Source organism: Equus quagga, chromosome 12, assembly GCF_021613505.1.
Source record: "Equus quagga isolate Etosha38 chromosome 12, UCLA_HA_Equagga_1.0, whole genome shotgun sequence".
In the NCBI taxonomy this organism is placed as follows: domain Eukaryota; kingdom Metazoa; phylum Chordata; class Mammalia; order Perissodactyla; family Equidae; genus Equus; species Equus quagga.
In genome coordinates this window covers 18,158,749-18,179,976 of record NC_060278.1, presented here as the reverse complement: position 1 = coordinate 18,179,976, position 21,228 = coordinate 18,158,749, and the positions used below count along the sequence as shown (strand labels likewise).

Sequence of the window (21,228 nt, the reverse complement as noted above, 5' to 3'; positions counted from 1 at the left end):
GATTGCTATACTTAGGTAAAACGTTTTCTTAAAAATGTTCTGGGTACGTTTACTTAAAAAACAAATCCCATTGCTTGCCAACCTACTGTGCTTCAGGCTAAGAGGAGCAAGGATTGCCCCTTTCCAGCCCCTGGACTTCCCTTGCAGAAACCTGGTTGCCTTTCTTTCTGTTATTATTATTGCCAGTAAGAAGAAACATTTGTTAAACACCCAGTTGTGTGTGTTGCTGCCTTATAGTTCAAAGATGTCTAAGATCATTGGTTCTCTACTGCAGAGATTGAGCGGGGCCATTTTCTCGTTCTATAAAGAAGGAACAAAGCCATATAATTGGTCCCTGAGGGAGGAACATGACTTGGGACTGACACAATTGGCTCAGTACATTTCTCACTGGCAACACTAAGTTCTAGAAACAGGAAATTATTCGACCTATCATTGTGAAAGATAGCACATCCCAGGACTCTTTGGATTCTGGGAGTATTATAACAGCATTGATTTACTTTCTTATATTTCCCTAGATATTTAAGTGTAAGTCTTCTAAAATTTTCCAAAGGCCAAAAAAAGAGAAAGGCATTTGTTTTTAATTTATAATTGTGTTCTCATAAGGGTGAGAGACAATAACTGTCTTAGAGTTAATTGGTACAATGTGCCTTGTAGAATATTTCGCACTTAGTGTCAATATGATTTTATATTAGCAACAAAAGAGCCACTTAAGACTACTATTGTTTAGAATGGTGTTTTAAATCTTGATTTGCAACTCATTAGTGGATTGTGAAATCAATTGAATGGGTCTTGACAAGCAATTTTTAAAAACAAAATAGAATACAATAGAAAATATCAGAGTGAACGGCTTACACATAATAAGGGTAAATATTGTTCCACGAAACTTTTGTTTCAGTTGTATGTGTGTGTATGTACTGGTTTGCAATGGCAAACGTATTTTTTTATTCCGGATCACAAGGCAAAAAGTCACTGCAGAGGGTTGTATGTGCTATTAGGCTATTTCAAAATTTATTTGTCAGATCCTTTTTTACTGTATGCCCAATTCAAGTTTAAAGTTTTACAATATTTATTATTAAAGATGTTTTTCACTGACTTTCTGATACATATTCTGATAGTGACTTTCTGATATGTAACAGTTTCACTAAAAAGCATCTTCGCTGTTTGGGTCATGTTGGTAGTTTGGGATAAGATTTAAGTTACTGTGTAAAGGCATTTAATAATAGTAGGATATACACAGTAAATTTCATTTTATCTGAAATGTTTAATGTTTAAGTATAGTTTTCTTTAAATCTCTGTGTAGCATTCACACAGTTTTTATTTGTGTTTCTTTTTAATGTCTAAATCCACTCTAATATAATACAATGCAAGGCTCAATTTCTTATCCTTCACGTGTTGTTTGAGATAAAAGCATTATATTTTCCTGAAAAGCAAAGCATTAATACAGTGATAAAGACAGAGAGAGGGTGAGAGAAACCACTGATGAGAATATTCAGTATGAAGAATCTGAATTCAAGTTTTCTGTAGCCAGATGGTGTTAATTGTGTTGATTTAACATGTAAACTGTTTATTTTTTCCCAATAGTACATATTGCATGCTAATGTCCGTGACTGATTTTCAGAATGCTGTTATTTATTAAAACCATGCAGATTAGGAGAGTTGATATTACCAGAGTTGATATTTAATCAATTTAATTGTTTTATGATAGGCAAGAACTAATACAGCTTATCAATTACATTACACAAGTCAGTTTAATTCACAACTTCTTTGTGTTTTGGTTTTCTAGATTTTCTACTTAATTCAATCATAATGATATAACTTGTATAAGAGAACATACTTGGACTAAATCTAACACAAAAACACAATTAGCCAAAGCTGCTTCCTTTTAAATAAATTTTCTCTAAAATGCTCTCAAGTTAATTGCTAAGAATCTCTTTAAATTTAGCTCCTTTTGGCCCTGCAGAGGCTAGAAACAACCCAATGGATTTAATTATAATTCTGTGAATTTCTGAAATAGTAGAAATACCACAAGTTTCAAAAGCCATAAGAAGAAAACGGCTTGCTTAGGTTCAAGACGAAAAATACCATCTCCATTTGTTGTGAAGTTTGTCTAGAAATTCCTTACAGAGTTTACATTGACTGAGTCTGTAGTTCTGGCTATCTTAAGATAACCAAACTGAAGTTAATTTCGCCAGCTTGTTTATATTTTCAAAACAGTCACAGGCTTGACAATGTCAACCACCAAACAGCACGCACATGACTGTTCGGTCTAAGCTGTTGGAGTCTGCTCATAATACTTGGCGATTTTTTTAAATAAAAATTATTGGAGAAAATTCCCACCAATTTACTTATTAGGTCACATTACTTAATGACACTGTCTTTTTTTTCCTGATGGTGAGATTTTGGAGCATTCCTAGGCACCTTGCTTTTGTTGCATAGTGGGTAGAGAAGATGATGTATGTTGTCAAAGAATGCTCACTAGGAAGCCTCATGGACAACAGTGGTTATTATCTCTCGGCTGGAGAAAGGAAAGTCTGGTTCAACATCACAAAATGCGGGGAGTCCCAACTTCTGAATTATGAACAGTCAACTAGCCAAGTGATGTTCTGAATCAATGCACAACACCCACTCAGATCCAGGGTTTAAAAGATGCAGGCCTGAAAAAAAAAGGCTATTGGAAAATTAGGAATTTAGGTAAAAAGTGAGAATTAAATCTTGATTCTAGTACTGAAGTCTGCTGGGTGATTAATGCTCACTGATTATTCTTTGATCACTGATAAACGCTGGGAAAGCTAGAAAGGGCTTTGTGAATTAGAAAAAAATTGTAGGAGTTACAGAGTCTGTAAAGTCATTTATGAATCATAACCAGTGACTCAGTGAAATGCAGCCTATCACTGCGGCTATTTTTAAGATCATGGAGCAAACTGAGTTTTCTTATATGCCATGACACTAAGAACTATTTATAACTGAATTTTCCTCATCAGTCAGTTGTTTTTAGCATCATTAAAGACAATCTTAAAGTTCTTTGGGTGAAGATAACTTTGACATTATGATTTTACATTTTTATAAAGTGGAAGACCTTGTTTATAAAAATAATGGAAATTAATAAAATGCACACTTAGGCAATAGGAATGTAGATTCTTATCAATAGCCAAAATAGAGTAAAACACTTAAACACATACACCGGTTATTCTTCTATCACAATCCTTATTTAAGGTTATTGGAATCTATATGGATTTTATATGTGTATATAGACCATAGCTATATGTTTTTACATATATGTATGCACATATAGATAGACAGATCTATATGTGCATAAATATATGTGGAATCTAAAAAAGTTGAATTCATAGACCGTAGAATGGTGGTTACCAGGGATGGGGAGGTGGGGGAAATGGCGAGATGTTGGTCAAAGGGTACAAAGTTGCAGTTATGTAGGATGCATAAGTTGTAGAGATCTAGTGTACTGCATGGTTATATTAACTATAGCTAATAATACTGTATTGTATAATGGAAATTTGCTAAGAGAGTAGAGCTCAGGTACTCTCATCATACACACACACACACACACACAAGATAACTATGTGAAGGATGGATTACATAGTTGCATGGATATAGATGGATCACCTATATGGATATATTAATCAGCTTCAATGTAGTGATCATTACACATACGTGACATATATGTACATCATATATGCTATGTATATGTATATATATATCAAAACACATGTTGTACACCTTAAACAATTTTTATTAAAAAAATAAAAAGGTTATTGGATTTCTTCAGTGACTAATATACTAATTTATCCCATTTCCCAGTTTTTAAAAGTAAGTGAAAAGCATGCCAGTCATTTTACTCACCCATTAGATTGAAAATTGCTAATACTGACAGATCATAAACACTTGAAGGCTGAACTTAGATACATATTTTCCCTACTAGGTATTTTATAAAGCTCATTAAAAAGTTCTCTGCATGTAGTAAAGAAAGAATTGTTGGGTAAGTCAGCAGAAGGTCTGGGAACTAATCAAGACCTTCCCCTAATTACTGTGCGATCCTGGGCAATTCACTTAACTTCTGCGCCTCGGTTTCCTCATGATGAATTTTAGATAGCTTCACCGGATTGTAGTATGGATTGTCCTGTGTTATTAGACGTATTACACATGGAAGCTCTTCGAGAGGTAAAAAACATTGTCTGCTAATCATGCATGATAAAATTTTGTTGCTTAATAGCAATATTAGGTCCTACAATAGTTTCAGTGGAGAATAGAGATTTATGCATTTGGAACGGCTAAGACACTCGGCAGACCAGATATATAACATTCAGGAAAACTTTGAGATAATCATTTGTGTTTAGAGCAAAATCCCACGCAGCCTTAGGATGTCTGCTAGAAATCTTGTCAGAAATTGAGAATGACAAAAGCACTCTTTCTCAAAACGAGCCCACATGGCGCCTAACATGGAGCCGTCACAGGAGCTCAGGAAAAATCACTGACACACATATGATTTACTGTCTTTCTTTTCTTCTTCTGCTAAGATTCTGAGGGACTAAAGGTTTGTGTCTCTGCCCTGATGGGTTGTTTTGTACCATCCCTGAGGATGAGCACCAATCCAGGGAGGTGAGGTCACCAGTTGTCACTGTTATTAGTGATTTCAGGCCCCCATCCTGGGATCAAAGATAATGCAGGAAACACAAAATGCCATGCTTTCCTTGTTTGTGTCTATTTGAAAGCCAACAGTATCAAGTGATTGTTCTAGACACACAGGTGCTGCAAAGTCAATAGGAGATTATATCTTCATTATTATAATCACAGACTTTATGTGAGTTGTCTATCTTCAGTTGGGATGAAAGGTTCTCAATGACTTCATAACATACTCATTGATAATAAGACCTTGAATTTACATAGCACCTCAGTAATGAAAAACAGCAAATTACATGCAGACTAAGAATCTACAGGTACTTTATCTCTAAGAATGGCAATATTAAGATAATGGATGCATTTTTCAATGCAGTCTAAAGAATTCAGCATATACTGCCTAAGAAAAAAGAAATAGCATGCATAGCAATTTTTAAGAACATCAAGAAAGAACAAATCATCACCAGAAAATTCCCATGTTTGTGACTACCATGTTGTTTTGATCAGCAGGAAACCAACGATGTCCTTTTCTCACAAGTTTTCTATTTTGTTCTTAACTGGCAAAAAACGTACTATAAACATTGTCACAAAACTTTGCTATAGACTAGAGTGAATGCAAGACAGTGCGCTGCAGGGCACACACTGTGAAACTGGGGGAGAGGTGAAAGGATTCAAAACAGAGTGAACTACGGAAGGGAACACGTTGAGTTAATCTGTGCCTTATCAAATGCTGCCTGGCTCCCAGGGAGGAAACCCTTGTGCTAATTGTGTCGCCATTTTTGAGAGACTTGTGTCTATGTGTATCACAAAGGCCACTGTGGGATTTTTTGTTTTCACTAGAGAATGGGCTTCCTAAATCTGGACAACATGCCATATTTTGGACTCAAGTTCTTCTTTAGCCATTTTCTTTCTAAATTGCTAAAAGGCTTTGATGACAAATACATCCAGGTTGGAAATTGTGAATGGTGATCCTAGTTGTTACTTTTCTTTCATAACCTAGACAGCTGAAGATTAAAGCAATTTAATTTTAAATTATCTGCTTCCAGGATAAGATTGCAATTTGACTATACTTTCAAAATATATCCAGAGTGTAACCACTTCTGCTTCTTGCCACTCCTATTGCTCTGGTCCAAGCCGCTGTCCTGCCTCAGCTGGTTGTGGCAACGGGATCCCAGGAGGCCTCACGGCCATGGAGACCCAACAGACAGAGCACGCCTGCTAGAACCAAAGTCAGAGCAGCCTACTCCCTGGCTTAGAATCCTCCAGTGGCTCATAAGATGATGCATCCTTCTTGGAACATTCTATCCATGGCAGAATCTGTGTGGCACTGTGTAAAGCAGGTTGAAGTAAAGGCAGGAGCTCACAAACCATCATGATTCTGTGCCCCAATTTTACCTCTCCAAGCCTCTCGCATGTTCCTTGAATATGCCAGCAGCTGCCGCCTCCGGGAATTTGAATGCTCTTCCTCACATACCGCGGTGACTTGCTCCCCTTACCTCCACTAGATCTTGCCCCAGTCATAACCGTAACACCGAGGCCTTTCCTATCTACCTGATTTAAAATTGCATCCCTCCCCATCGTCCCTATCCCCCTTCCGGTTTTGTTTTTGCAAATTTAATTAATAGGCTTTTTTTTAGAGCAGTTTTAGGTTAAAAGTAAAATTGAGCAGAAAGTATAGAGAGTTCCCAAAAACTCCCCTCTACCCCCATGTGCCCAGCCTCCCCCACTGTCCACATCCCTCACCAGAGTGGTACATTTGTCATAATCGATGAACCCATATTGACACATCATAATCACCCAAAGTCCGTAGTTTACATTAGGGTTCACTCTCGGTGCTGTACAGTCTATGAATTTGGACACCTGTATAATGACTGGGATTCACCACTGTGGTATCACACAGAGTACTTTCACTGACCTAAAAATCCTCTGTACTCTGCCTATTCATCCCTCCTTTCCCCACTGACCCCTGGCAACCACCTTCTCCATATTTTTGCCTTTTCCAGAATATCATATAGTTGGAATCATACAGTATGTGGGCTTTTCAGACTGGCTTCTTCCACTTAGCAATATGCATTTAAGTTTTCTCTAAGTTTTTCACAGCTTGATAGCTCATTTCATTCACTCATATCATTCACTGAATAATATCTCAGTGTCTGCATGTCCCACAGTATACTTATACATTTACCCACGGCAGGACATCTTGTTTGCCTTCAGCTCTTCTATTTTTTTTCCCTACACAGTGCTCATCACCATCTAACATACTCTTGACTTGACTGACTTATTTTTTGTCTGTAGCTCCTACCCCTCAACTCTAGTATAACCTTTATGAGGGTGGAGATTTCTATATTGTTCTCTGCTATATCCCAGCACCTAGACAGTGCTAGTTTACAGTAGATGCTTAAGAAGTATCCGTGGAAGGAAAGAATAATAAAAAGATATTTTCCAAAAGGTTCACAAGTTACCAAGTTTATCTCCAATCACATGCCACCACATAATATATAAAGTACATTTCTAGCTATGCAAAGGTCACAGCTAATGCCTGTCAATGACGTAGCTAAAGTGCTTAGCCCAATCCTGGATCATTGTCAGGATTCTTCAGATATTTGTTTTCTACAAAAATGTGAGCTCCTCGAGAGCAGAGACCTATTCTGCTTTCTTCGTCACTATATTCTGGGCACCAAGAACAACACCTGGCACATAGTAGGTGATCTAACAATATTTATTGGAGGGACAATCAGCTCATCTCAATTTTATTGGTTTTCTTAGTTACATCTGTCAGGTGCTTTTAGTGAATCAAAGAGATGTTTAATACTAATTTATTTTTGAAGTAATGACTTAAACATAACCATAACTTATCATGCTGTTTGATCCAAGCTCACTTGTAATTTGCTGCCATAAGCTGAAAAAATAACATTATTATTTCATCTTCTCCGTGGGTGTTACTACTATGTTGGTTAAAGCAATGTCAGGAGAAAACATATTTACTGCCGTCCAAATGTTTTATGAATATATCACATAGCATGGGGTGAAGAGAGACAGGGGAGAAAATTCTTCAACGGCAACAGATTTTGAATGGCCAAGAACTATTCAATTCATAAATTGAAAAATAAAGATAAAACTAAGTAAACGTCTTTTTCTTGAAGTGGCAGATGCAGAAAATTCCAGTAAAGATATAAAACAGGATGACAGATAATTCTTTAGTAGATGTAGCTTCTTGCCCTGAACCAAAAATAGTTAAAACAAGAGAGCCTCTATCCTGTTGAGGAAGTAGGAAGGATGTATTTCGTGAAGTTAAAAATATAACATCTTTATGGATGAATATAATACAGGGTGAGGAGGAAGTTCTTATAAACTTACCCATCATTGTTAACATCTGATACTGCAACCGTATACCCAAAATAAGATGCCATCTGCAAAGGGAAACCATAAGACGACATATTTTGTGTTCAAAAAATCATTTTTTAGTCATCTTTCAGTTTTCCCTGAAAGATAAATGTCACTGCAGCACATTTTTGCATTTAAATTCATGGACTCTTGGACATGGACAGAGTCTTGGTGTCATTTAGTCCAACCCCTGACCCGGTGCATAATTTCTCCCTTAAGACCCCTGACATCTGCTTGGATATCCTCTGGAGATGTTCAACAATCAGCCCATTCAATCTGTGGACACAATTATTAGAAAGTTCTTTGCTAAAACTGGCTATTCTGTAATTTCTAGTCCTTAATCCTACCTGGTTCTGCAATTGTGAACCTCACAGTAGAAATCTAATTCCATATCTATATGAATCTCATATGAAATATTTTCAGCTAGTTCACCATCCTGGTCCCTCTTCCTTAGAGGTACCACATGCGATATCAAAGAAAAGATGATACCCCGTGAGCACACTGACAGGAGAAGAGTAGTAAGTAGGATATAAACTCCCTGCTTTGGGTTCTGTATATTACTGAAGCATAAAAATTGTTTTAATTTGGGGGGGAAACTGTGTCTCATTAACAATTCACATTGAATTTATCGTCAGCTAGACTTCCTAAGTCTTTCTGGGTATAACTAGTGTGCCTTAATCTCCCCACATTTTAGCTCTTAAGTTTTTGTTTTTCAACCTATGTTTTCAAGATTTATAATCTTTTCAGATTTGGCTCATAGTTTCAGCATGCCAAGATTTTTTGTTTCCATATTCTGCCATCCAATGCTTTAGCTGACTTGGCCTCCCATCATCTACTAATTGAATCAGCCTACAATCCTCTAGAAAGTGTGCTCCACAGAAGGCAGACACTTTGGTCTGTGTTGTTCACTTTTCCATCTGCACTGCCTGACCAGTGTCTGGCTCAAAGTAGGTGCCAGGTACTAGATACTCTTTGCAGAGGGAATGAATATATAAGTTAACAAGGGCAATAATTTAATTCTCCCACCTCTTTTCTCGATTTCAAACATACTATTGCTACGGATTGAATGTTTCTGTTCCTCCCTCTCCAATTCATACGTTGAAACCTAATCCCCAATGTGATGTTATTAGGAGGCGGGGCCTTTGGGGGATGATTAGGTCATGAGGGTGGAGCCCTCACGAATGTGATTAGTGCCTTTATAAAAGAGACCCCAGATTGCTCCCTTGTCCCTTCCACCATGTAAGGACACAGTGAAATAGCTGTCAACCAGGATGAACCAGGAAGTGGGCTCTCACCAGACACTGAATCTGCTTAAGCCTTGATCTTGGATTTCCCAGACTTTAGAACTGTGAGAAATAAATGTTTGTTGTTTTAGTCACCCATCTATGGTATTTTAGTTATAGCAACCCAAACAGACTAGGACATAGGTGCCAGATGCCAAATACTCTTTGCAGAGGAAGTGAATGCATGAGTTAACTACGTTGTGCAATAACTCAACAACTCAATTCTCCAACCTCTTTTCTCTAGTCCAAATATATACAGTGACATTCTTATTCTTGGTGTGGTGTGTGGCCTTCACGCAGAGAAATTTCATCATTTATGCATTAAGTTCCGAGGTTCAACATTGCAGAACTAGGTGCTATTGAGGATGAGAAGTTATAGAGAGGCCAAATTTAACAATGTGTGAAGAGCTTCTAATGACAAAAAATGTAAAACAGACCTGGACAAAGGAGAAGTCTTGCCAGATTTTCATTAGACCATTAATTATCACTGCTTGGAAAGAGTTGTTCAAAATTGATAAATCCATCCAACTTCCTTATCATTGCAGCCTATTTCTCCATATTTGCCATAAGATTATCATGAGAGATGTTGTTAAATCCTTTGGTGAAGATTGCCGAGTAATGGGGAGACTAAAGCCCCAAATTTTGGGAGGAAAATGTCAAAAATGCTCTGCATTCATTAAAAAACTCGATTAATCAAAATTGCTTGGTAAATATGTTATTCCAAAGTTGTATCTCTAGCTAAGAGTCGAGCACTTCAGGATCTTAAACTATGATTCTGAAGGCCAAGATGTAGCCTGGCCAGATTCAAATGTGAGGCTTTCTAGAAGCTCAGTAACCTGGGTTGGTGGTTAGGAGAGAAAATTGGTTGCCCAGAGAAACTAATTCAACTCACGAGTGGCTCCCTTAGACGGCAATACCACATTCACTGTTTACAGAAATGTGGCAAATTTCAACAGGTCACAATACCCAGGAAAACCCAGGGTGGAGGATGAAGTGTGACCTCCGGCTATGTTAGATCAGGACGACAGCAGCCTGTTTTCAGGCAACTGACCCATTCATAATGAGACCTCAGCCAGTGAAAGTGGGTGAGGAGCAATATCTAGGCCCCGGGAGGAGGGGAGCAGAACCAGATAGCTTGTCAACCTCCATATAATGTTGAGATCAGGGGAGGGCTCCAGCCACAGTGAGGAAGGGAGGCAGAGTTCAGGCCCACTGACTCCGACCAATACAGTGGGACCTATGAGAAGCCTGTGTCTTCTCAGAGGGAAGGCGGGTATCTAGAAAACACCAGCAGGCACACTACATACAGGGCCAAAATAGAACAGGATTGCTCTCAGATCCCAGCAGTTAGTGGCATTTTAGCTTTCAAGGAGCATATTCTGCCTGCATGTCACTTGTCACAATCTGAAATTATCATGGGCATTTATTTGCTTGTTATTTAACTGTCAACCCCTCAACTGCCTCCCCGCACAGCTGCATGAGCGCTGGGATCTTGTCTGCCTGATGCACAGTTATGTTATTTAATAAATAATATTTATTTATGAACAAATAAATTATATAAATGTTAAAAAATTAATATCACAATATTAATATAGAGTAACATTCATTATTTGATATTAGAATGTCTTTACCTGTTCACCAGTGAAATTCTGAATGAAGGTCATATCTGTGGAGTTGATGATTGAAACCTGAAATCACAGAAATTAGACAGGTTACATCATTGACATAGAATTGGAGAACATTTATTTAAATGACAATTTGTATCATTTAAAAATTTTTGTGAAGAGTGATAAATGATTAGCTACATGTAAAACAAAAATGTAAGTCCATAAGAATGATCTCAACAAAATCCGATTGAACTTTTTGTTTATGGTATGTTTATTCATTTGAAGTGGAGAAATAAAATTTGAATTCAAGAATGTTGAGAGCAATTAATCTGATGATCAGTCAATTGATCTAATCAGGATTTTTATCTAAATTCATTTATGTGCGTATGATTATGGCTCTCTGCAAAAAACATAGGAAATTTTAAAATGTCATCCATATAGCAAAAATATTCCTTTTAATTCTATTCAGCCAACCCCAAATCTACAGATATTCCAAGTCTACAAGACTTTAAAAGGAATAAACATTATTTAAAATCTAAGTTTTTCTTTTCATAAGGTCTACTTATTTTCTTTTCCTATTTTGGGGGTAACTAGTTATAATGGATTGGAACATTATCCCTCCAAAATTCATGTCTACCCAGAATTTCAGAAGGTGACCTTATCTGGAAACAGGGTCTTTGCAGATGAAATAAGCTAAGGATCTTGAGATAAAGTTATCCTGGATTTAGGTGGGTTCCATATCCAACAACTGGTGTCCTTATAGGAAAAGAAGAGGACACACATAGATACAGATGGAAGAAGGCCATATGAAGACCGAGGCAGAGATTGGCACTATGCTGCCACTCCAAGGAATGGCAGGGGCCACATGAAGCTGGAAGAGGCAAGAAGAATTGTCCCCCAGGTGCACTGGAGGGAGTGCGACCCTGCCGACACCTTGATTTCAGATTTCTGGCCTCTTGAACTGTAAGAAAATAAATTTATTTTGTTTTATGCCACCCAGTTTGTGTTCATTTGCTATGGTGGCCCTAGGAAACTAATACAGTAATGAAATTACAATTGGTTTTATTATTTTTACCATACGAGTCATATTAAAACACTGATCATGTCAACAATGGGATCCTCTGCAATTATTCCTGGATTATGCACAAGGACAGGGCTGGCTTCATGGGTGTGTGACCTGTGTAGCCACACAGGACCCCATGCTCAGATGAACCTCACCCTTGATTTCATGCCCAGCTATCACTGTCCTCAAATTCTTAATAATTTTGGGCAAGGGGCCCTGCATTTACATTTTGCACTGGGTCCCCCAAATCATGTAGCTGATTCTGCACATAGATCAGAAAAAAATCTAGGCTCCTTTCTAGAAAGCAAACAAGCATGGATCAGTAGGGGCTCACTATTAAAGGACATTTTAAAAGATTTAAAAGTTGTATGAAAAAAACACATTTCTTTGCATATATAAGAAAATATCCTATCGTGCATTCATAGTACTCACATATCCAAAATTCTGCGCTCCTCTTGGAACTCCAGCAACCAATTCTGGTGATAAAAATAGTCATTTAGAAGGGGAATTGCTTACATACTTTAAAGTTATACAATAAATCAGTTAAAGATAGTGCTTTTTGAATGAATAACCATTGTGTAGAGAGCTGGCAGTTTGAAATCATGCTTTTGCGCTGGCTTTGTTTTTGCTACAGACAATAGAAAACAGAAGACCAAAAGTCGTCCTTTGAGATTCACTAGCCTCCATCACCAGTCTCCATGTGTTTCTGCCTCTAGAACATAAGCCTGGGTTCTCAGGTCCGCGTGTGATTTGTAGGTTAAAACTTTGACTCCGATTTCTCCAGCTTTCACTGTCGTGACATCTTTTGTACTAATGTAAAAAGTAACAGCTCCTGTCACACTAACATGTTAAAACAATTTTGGTTACCTAAGGAGAAACCACATATCGTAAATGATATAAGTATGACCCCTGGAACTGTCTGTTGGCAGCAGAATTAGGAGGCAACCTGGCAGCCCAGGGTGCCCCGGGAAGGAAGCTTCAATAACACAGAAGAGGAAGCAACTCTGGGGGAAGCTGGAAGCATATTCCAACACACAACGATCAGGCTTTAGATTCAGAAATCAGTGGTTTTAGTCCTTGGGTCTGCCACGGATCAGGGATGGAGTCATTGAACTTAAGTTCTTCCAGTCATTTGCAATAGGTAGGAGTTGGAATCACTGATTATCAAAGATTTTTCCAGCTTTCATTTTCATAAATCTAAACTAAGCTTTGACATTCATTAAAGTTAAAAATGTAGCTTAATGTAAAGAAGAACTTGAAAGAGAGTCTCCTTCCATTCAAATTGCCCTTCCCCCAATCCTGCCCCTAAGGGTATCACACAAATTCTAGCATGAACTCTATCTGGGCTTCTGTGCTCTAGTAGAGCTGGGTGCTCATGCTCTTGGCATTAATAACTAGAGAAGATTCATTTGGGGTTAGATGCTGGACTTTACAGTCATAAATTCACTCATTCGATCAACAAATACTTATAGGCAACCATAGGATACAGTGGTGAACAAAACAGAGAAAACTCCCTCCTCTCATGGAGTTTATACTCTAGTTGGAAGAGGTGATCTACTTAAAAAATAGAGTCAACTAAACGGTATATTAGAAGAGAATGAGCACAGTGGAGAAAAATAAGCAGTAAAATGGTACTGAGAGTGCTGGAGTTGGGATAGGGAAGGACTCGTAGTTTAGTAGGGTAGCAAGGAAGGACTTAGCAAGAAGGTGACACTTGAGCAAAGATTGAAGAAAGTGGGATTATCAAGAGAGAACTCAAAGAGTCGAGAAAGAGTCCAAGTATTTAACCCTGGAACACTTCAATGAGGTAAGGGAAATTAAAAGGAATCAATAAAAGAGATGGAGATGGGGCTGCCAGCGTCTGAGAAGTCAAGTAAAGAAATGAGGGGGGAGCCATCAACTCTGTCAAGGGCTCCTGACAGTCTAGGAAGATGAGCTGCATGGAGGCCACCGGTTTGCTTGACAACAGCAGTTTCAACAGAGCAGTAGAGGTCCAGTTTAACAACAATGAGTTTAAGAGACGGGAGGTCAAGGAACTGGCAATAGAGATACAGGCAGAAAAGAGTGACAGCACTTTTGAAGCGAGAAATACAGGTGGTAGACAGAGGGGGAGGCGGGATGAGAGATGTTTTTTAAGATGAGAGAAATAATGTGGGAAAAAATGAAAGGGAAAAATTGATGACGTGAGATCAAGGATCAAGAATTCCTAGAGTCCTATCTCTGAGTCACAAGAGGGGATGGTATCTCAAAGTGGAGGGGTTATCTTTAGACAGAAACATGGAGAGTTCACCTATAGCAGCAGGAGGGAAAGTAAAGCATGTTTTTGAAGCATAAAACGAGGTTCAGAAAAACTAAGCCATCTGAACAGATTTCCAGGAAAGCTATCTGAACTGGTAGGATACTACTCAGTTTTCAATAATCTGTATTTAGTATGAATCAAATTCTCCTGGCGCCTAAAAACAGACCACAGTCACATATAATGGAGTTGACTGATTTCAGGATCAGGCTTGTCAACCAGGAAAGATTAAGGGGATCATCTCATTTGAGATACTTGGCAACTACTACTTCTCGCATCCCACAAACATTCAGAATTTTGTTAAAAAAAAACTCATCACATTCAGTAACTTTGGAGTCTGAAACCTCATATGGCCACAACACTAGGGAGTTATTAGATGTAACGTTGATTAAAAATGTTCATAGTTATTTAAAAACAATCAAGACAGTTAAATTGCTTGGAGTTTAAGGTCAAGCTAGGAGAACCGTCACTCAAGTACAAAAATATTCTGTTGGGAGGAAAAATAAGAGACTTTGCTTAGATCCATTCCAATAACGCATGGCAAAACCTTCAGAGGTCTCTCAATATCAATAATATGTTCAGGAAATTTTAGATCCCTGGCCTCAAAATATATGGCTTGGACGTCAACCCCACTAGCAAGAAGCAGAAAGGAGGCTAACATTTGTTGAATGTCTTCTACCCACTGGACAGTGTGCCATGTGCTTTATAATAGTTCTCTCATTTAACCCCTCAAAAGTAGGCATTCATGCCCCTTTTTGATATGTAGGGAAACTGAAGCTCAGAAAGGTTCGGTCACTGTACATAGTTGGGGAGTAGTGGAACTCAAGAACTGGCAGCAAGTCAATATTCTTTCCACCACATCAAATGACTCTCCCAGAATTGGTTAGGGCCAGATTCCTTTCTTGGATTTTAGCTCACCATATCTGACTCTAAAATGAGAAGAGAAGACCTTAATCTTTTTTGAGTCATGAACACATTTGAAAAGTCGATAAAAGTTATGGATGCTCTCACCGGAAAATTCACATGCTTACAAAACCTGGCATATAATTTCTAGGGGTTCAAATCCCATGAAATCCATCCACATAGCACCCAGAGTCCAAGGATTCCATATTACAGAGCTCTCATCTAGATGACATGTCGTTGCTTCCTGGTTTTAATAAATTCCCACTCCTTCTAGTCTAGTTAAGTAAATAGTGAACACAGGCAGTTTGGTCTTGGTGTGTGGTCTGATGAATAGATCATGATGTCTGATAGTGCCTTTACTTTAGATATCCACAAATGATTCAAAACTTGGACCCAATTTCTAGATATTTCTGAGATCTGATGGAAAATCACTATGATTTTCTACCACCTTTCCTTATGACGTGCTGTCATGCATCATAGTTAATTTCCTTCAGTCAGAACTAAATGCTCTTCTGGTGAGCTTTCCAACTAGAGCCCTGAAGCCATGTTTAAAAATCATTTGGCACATTTTACAGTTTCCTTTATTAAATCACTGAATGAATGTAAGATTTGACTTTTTTAAGGTACTAATTATTCAATTTTATCTCTGATGGCCCTAACCCAAGGGTTCTTTCTTATTACAGCTAATATTTAAATTGTACATATTGTGTATCAGGCATTATACTGTTTCAGGAATATATAGGAATAACTTGTTGAATCTTCACAAGAATCCCATGATGTAGATGATATTATCATCATCATCATCATCATCATTCCTCTTTTAGGAATAACGAAATGAAGACAGTGAGATGTTAGGTAACTAGGTCACAGAGCTAGTAAGTGGAAAAAGTGGAGTTGAAACCCATGTAGTCTAGTTCCAACAGCCAAGATTTTAACCACCACAATAGATTCCCTTTTAATATTTTGAAAAAAAATTTATGGAAAGAGAGGACCTTTAAGAATTAGCTTGTATTTAAAAAACAATTTTTTTAAAAGAAAAAAACCCTCTTGTTTTCAACCTCTACCTAACTGCATAAAGAATGTTTTATTCTCTACAAATTTCTGTTTTGTATGTCTTGTCAACATGAAACCATTAAAAGAACTGTGATGATTCCTGGAGATGGCCATATTTCATTTACTCTCAATTTTTTGTGAATTAGTTAAAATACATTAGTGGAAAGTAATGTTCATATGGAACAAGACGGAAAATGGCAAATATTGACTGATGATTGAGCCATTCAATAAATATTACTAGTAAAGAAAAAGCTATCATTTATTGTCTTGTATATGATTGGTATTACTATGGACTGAATGTTTGTGTTCTCCCCGAAATTCATATGTTGAAATCTAACCCCCAACATGATGGTATTAGCAGGTGGGGCCTCTGGGAGGCGATTAGGTCATAAGGGTAGAGTCCTCATGCATGGGATTAGTTCTATGCCTAGGACTTTATTCCAGCACTTACTACAACTTTTAATCAGGTATTTTGTATTCATTGCTTAATGTCTGTCAGCCCCTCTAGTCTGTAAACTCTGAGATTAAGGACCATTTATTCACCTCTGTGTGCTCAACATCCTGCACATAGCCTGGCGCGTAGTGGATGCTCAGAAAAGTCACTGATGAATGAATGAATGATACATGCCTTTGGAGAGAGAAAAATGAGATGATATAGAAGTTTACAGAAGGAAGCTAAAGAAGGATTTCTGGAGGAGATGGCATTTGAAATGGGGCTCAAAAGAAAAAGTAGCATTTGGCCACTGAATGATGAGAGTGGATAGCGGATGCAGAATCAGAGGCCTGAAACCGTCAAGACAGAAGGGGAGGGCACACATGAGAATAGGGATTAGCTGGTTCTGTTATTTTGGGTTTGGGGGCGTCCAAAGGGAAAAAGGAAACCACGTGGGGATGCTGGGTTGGAGTCAGGCGGGGATTCAGCTTGGAAACGTCCAATATGAGATCCCAGAAATTAAAGATGAGGGATCTTGACTTCTCAAATTTGATCTGTCACTAACAGCATGGCTTTCGTCTAAGTCATTTAATTGTCTGTATTTTTTTCATTCATAACACGGTACTATTGGACTAATTTTTTTATTGCTTAACGAAATTTCATGAAGATTGCTATTCATGCTTATGAAACTCCTTAAGACTTAAAAATAAAAATCCATGCCAAAGTGCGTTTTTTCTACCAAATATTATCATATACATTCTGAGATTCCTTTGATATCTATTTTGTGTAGCAAAGAAAATTATATTTGTAAAAGGACTTTTCGGTCATTTTACCCTTCCCCAAGCTTTATAAATGACTTAAATTCGATAATTTCTCTCACCTTGCTGAGAGTCTGCAGTGAACTCGCCAGCAGCAACTGAATATCCTGTTTTAAAGAAAAGAAACAAACTAATCACGCATTTGAAGGCTTTACAAATAAGCTATATATCCACTAGGCCACAGGGCTGGCCCCCTGAGGTCCCTTTTAAAGCAGGAATGCTTCATAACTCACCTTAAAGTGTAAACGGTGGCTACTGCATTTTAAGAGTCGTTGATTCATGATCAGACATCATGATCTGATATCAGACATGATACTCTGAAAGGTATCTTTTGTGCTCAGGTTTTGCTATTTCTGATCACCAACAAAGCCTATTTCCTAATTTCTTTAATGACAGTCTTCCACAAATTTCCCTTAGCTTTAAAGTGAGGTGAGGTGACAAAACATAACCAGAATTTTCTTTTTTTATAATTCATCAAGTAATCAAAATGCCAATAGGATACCAAAGGTGGGAAATGATAGTAGTGAGGTAACATTGTGTAGTTTGCAAATAACAAAATTCGAGAACATTCTAGCAACTGGAAAGCTTCTTCCTGCTGCTCTGAAAACCAGAAAGGGCCTCTATCATGCTGCCCCTGTAGTATTAGGCAGCTCCATTAACATATATATCTACTACTAGCAAAATATTTTATGTGCAAGAGACAGTTTCGAGCCTATAAAATAGCTCTCAGATCATGTAAGTTATATACTATGACTGAATCAAAGGTAAAGAAAAGAAAATTAAGAGTCCACTCTCAGCTAATAAGAAAAGAAAATTTGAATAAGATGCCAAATAATAGGAGTACATGAAGAATAGAATTTGCATCTACATTTAATACGTTATCTTTTGAGCAACCACAAATGTCTCGAGCATGGATCTCACCAAGGTAAGTATCATCGTAGGAGGCTGGAGCCACTTCTGTCTGTTTTTCTCGAGCCAATTTCCTTAGAATATCCTTGAATGAGTAATTGGCAATGATATCAGCAATACTGGCAGTGATCACCTGACCTGTGTTCAAACAAATTCATACATTAACCGAATGAACACAAGAGGCAGGCCCTCCCTCGGCAGACACACAACGTCTGAACAACACATACTTCCTGAAAATAATCATGGAATTACTTCCATTTTCGATGAGGAATTTTTCTGCCTGCCACTAAAGCTGCAAGGTAAAAAAGTTGGTTATAGCTAGGTAGAGCTTTCCATTCTAATAGGAGGACCAAAGACGAACCACATAATTTCATGTCTTCACAATACACTCTCCCGTTACCTCCAAATGATAAAAACATCTAAGAGTGAAGACATCTATAGGCAAGATTTAGGTGATTAAATTTTTATTCTAGAACATTCTAGCTAGAAGAAACAAACATCATCTGGCTTTGAGATCATCTAGCCAAAACATAGCTTCTTACAGGTGGGGAAACTGAGGCCCAAAGAGTTTGAGTGCATTCTCTGGAGTCATGTGGTTTTGCTATTAAGGTATTTGGCATTACAACCAAGGTTTCCTTTAGTATTCTAATAAGACTTCTTGTGTTCTCACAAAATACAGATGTATTAAATCTAAATCGCTTAATTAATAGATTGTGAAACATATCAGTCAGCTATGTTAAAGGAAGGAGTTACATAATCTTTGAGCCATTTGCTTGTTATGCTAAAAATGTATACATAGAGCATAAAATTAAGACAATGGAAAGTAGTGAGGTCCAGTGAGATCCAGAATTTTAGCAAAAAGAGAAAACCACGGCCACCAACATGGTTGTGGTAAGAACTCTGGCTAATCTTTCCCAAATAAAGTCACTATCAGAAGTCTTAAAATATGATTGCATTGGAATGGACAAGAATCCAAAAGATGGCCAGCAATTTCCTGCTACAATTTTTATGCATTCCAGTACTTATTAGGGACCTCTAAGGAAAAAGTGTGATCTCATGTTCTCTGGGAGAAAACTGGAGGAATGCTTTCAGGAGATTAATATTTAATATTAATTTTAAAGCCCAATTATTCTTTTGGAATTCACACATAATTCCCACAATCTGTTTGAAGTCCAAAAGGGACAAAAGCGTCAAACCAGGTCACAGATATTTCCCAGTGATGGTGCCTGAAATGACTGGTCTTATATTAAGACAATGGTTATTTACACACGAATTCCTAAACGACATCTGTGGAATTTGTCAATTTTCTCTGAGTTAGACCTGAATCTTCTTTCCTTCCTCCCGCATACACACCACCTTTGCTGGTTTCCTTTGGCTGCTTCTATAAGCATTATAATCTTAAGACTGGACAAAATTTTAAATTATCTATCTCAGACAAATGCCTCTATATTCCCTTGATATGGCTAATTTTCAGCAAATCATCTGTATCAGACATTTTTCAATTTTAGGAAAGGAAAGAATTATGGGAAATTAATCAAATGAATTAGAAGATGATCTTTTTAAACACACATGATTTTACTTTATATCCATCCACTGCATAAAATGTACCGGTTCTTAGATTGCAAAATAATTTTGAAGGGCTGAAATGCTAATTATTTGATGTTCATAGCTGTATATATATGATTTAAGCTTAACAGTAATTTCATATAAAATGTTATCATAAATCCATTCCTCCTTTATCTTTCCCATGGGGTTTTAAACATGCTGAGGTTTCTTTTATTAAAAAAAAATCCTCACTCAACTATTCATCTCTCTCAGACTCTACTCTATCTTTATCGTAAACTTCACAGCCCAACTTCAGTCTGTATTCTCTGTGATTTCTCTTTAGCATCCCATCCACACCAATGGATTCAGTTACCACTGATATGCAAGGGATGCAAGTTTTTATTTCAGCCTCAATATCTTCTCTGAGAGTAAGCCCATACACCTAAATACTAAGGTCAAAACTAGCGGATATCTCAAACGTTTTCATACTCAACAACCAAAAGCAAACGCATGATCTTCCCTCTCCAACCCTGTTCTCTTCCAGGGTTCTCCATCTCAGTGGGAGGATAACAATTCAGTTGGGAAAGTCGGAAACACATCCTTTTCATCCTCCCTTCCCTCACCCCCATATATCCAATCATGCACTCCATCATCCAGGATGTTCACTTTCCCTCCAAAGCACTTCTCAAATTTTTCCTCCTTAGCAATCTGGACCATCACCCCTCTAAGAAGCAACTATCTTCAGCTGACTCTTATAGCTAGTTTACCTTATAAACTTACAACTAGGTAATAACCTTATGACTAGTTTGCTGATACTTCACTTTGGCCAGCCTCCAACCCATTTTCCACATTGCAGCCAAAAGGATCTTTTCAAAACACAAATTTGATCAGAGCATCCCATGCTTAAAAGCCTCCAGTGGTTTCCCATTATCCCCAGGACAAACAACAAATTCTTACTCTAGCTAAAGCCATCCATTTAAACTTCTACAACCCACGGGGGATTTCTCATTGATTTAGAATAAAGATAAAACTGCTTATCTTGGCCTGCAAGCCCACATGGGTGGTGGGGCCACTTCGGGCCGCTCCACAGCTCTTCCCTCCTCCCTTTGCTCTATATCACCTTGACTTTGCTCCCTTCTCTCCTCACCTCACTTCTTTATGCCGCAGGACATCTTCACACAGTCTCTTCTCTCTTGGCCTAGCTAACTCCCTCTGAAGGTTCAGATCTTAGGTCAGGGGTGCTGGCTTCCAAATAAGTTGACCTTTGGGCTGCTGCTGGCCTAGGTAACACCTTTATGA

At 37.9% G+C, this 21,228-nt stretch overlaps 1 protein-coding gene across 1 annotated transcript in view; it reads right to left on the bottom strand.

The window, feature by feature from the left end:
* ITGA8 (integrin subunit alpha 8) overlaps nucleotides 1–21,228 on the bottom strand; it is a 166,457-nt gene that overhangs the window by 109,784 nt on the left and 35,445 nt on the right. Inside the window, exons 7-11 of the mRNA XM_046679408.1 lie at nucleotides 18,397–18,522; nucleotides 17,538–17,582; nucleotides 12,405–12,448; nucleotides 10,934–10,990; nucleotides 7,993–8,045 (exon numbers count right to left, since the gene is read on the bottom strand). Of these exons, the coding sequence (XP_046535364.1) occupies nucleotides 7,993–8,045; nucleotides 10,934–10,990; nucleotides 12,405–12,448; nucleotides 17,538–17,582; nucleotides 18,397–18,522 (325 nt within the window). The remainder of the gene's footprint in view (nucleotides 1–7,992; nucleotides 8,046–10,933; nucleotides 10,991–12,404; nucleotides 12,449–17,537; nucleotides 17,583–18,396; nucleotides 18,523–21,228) is intronic.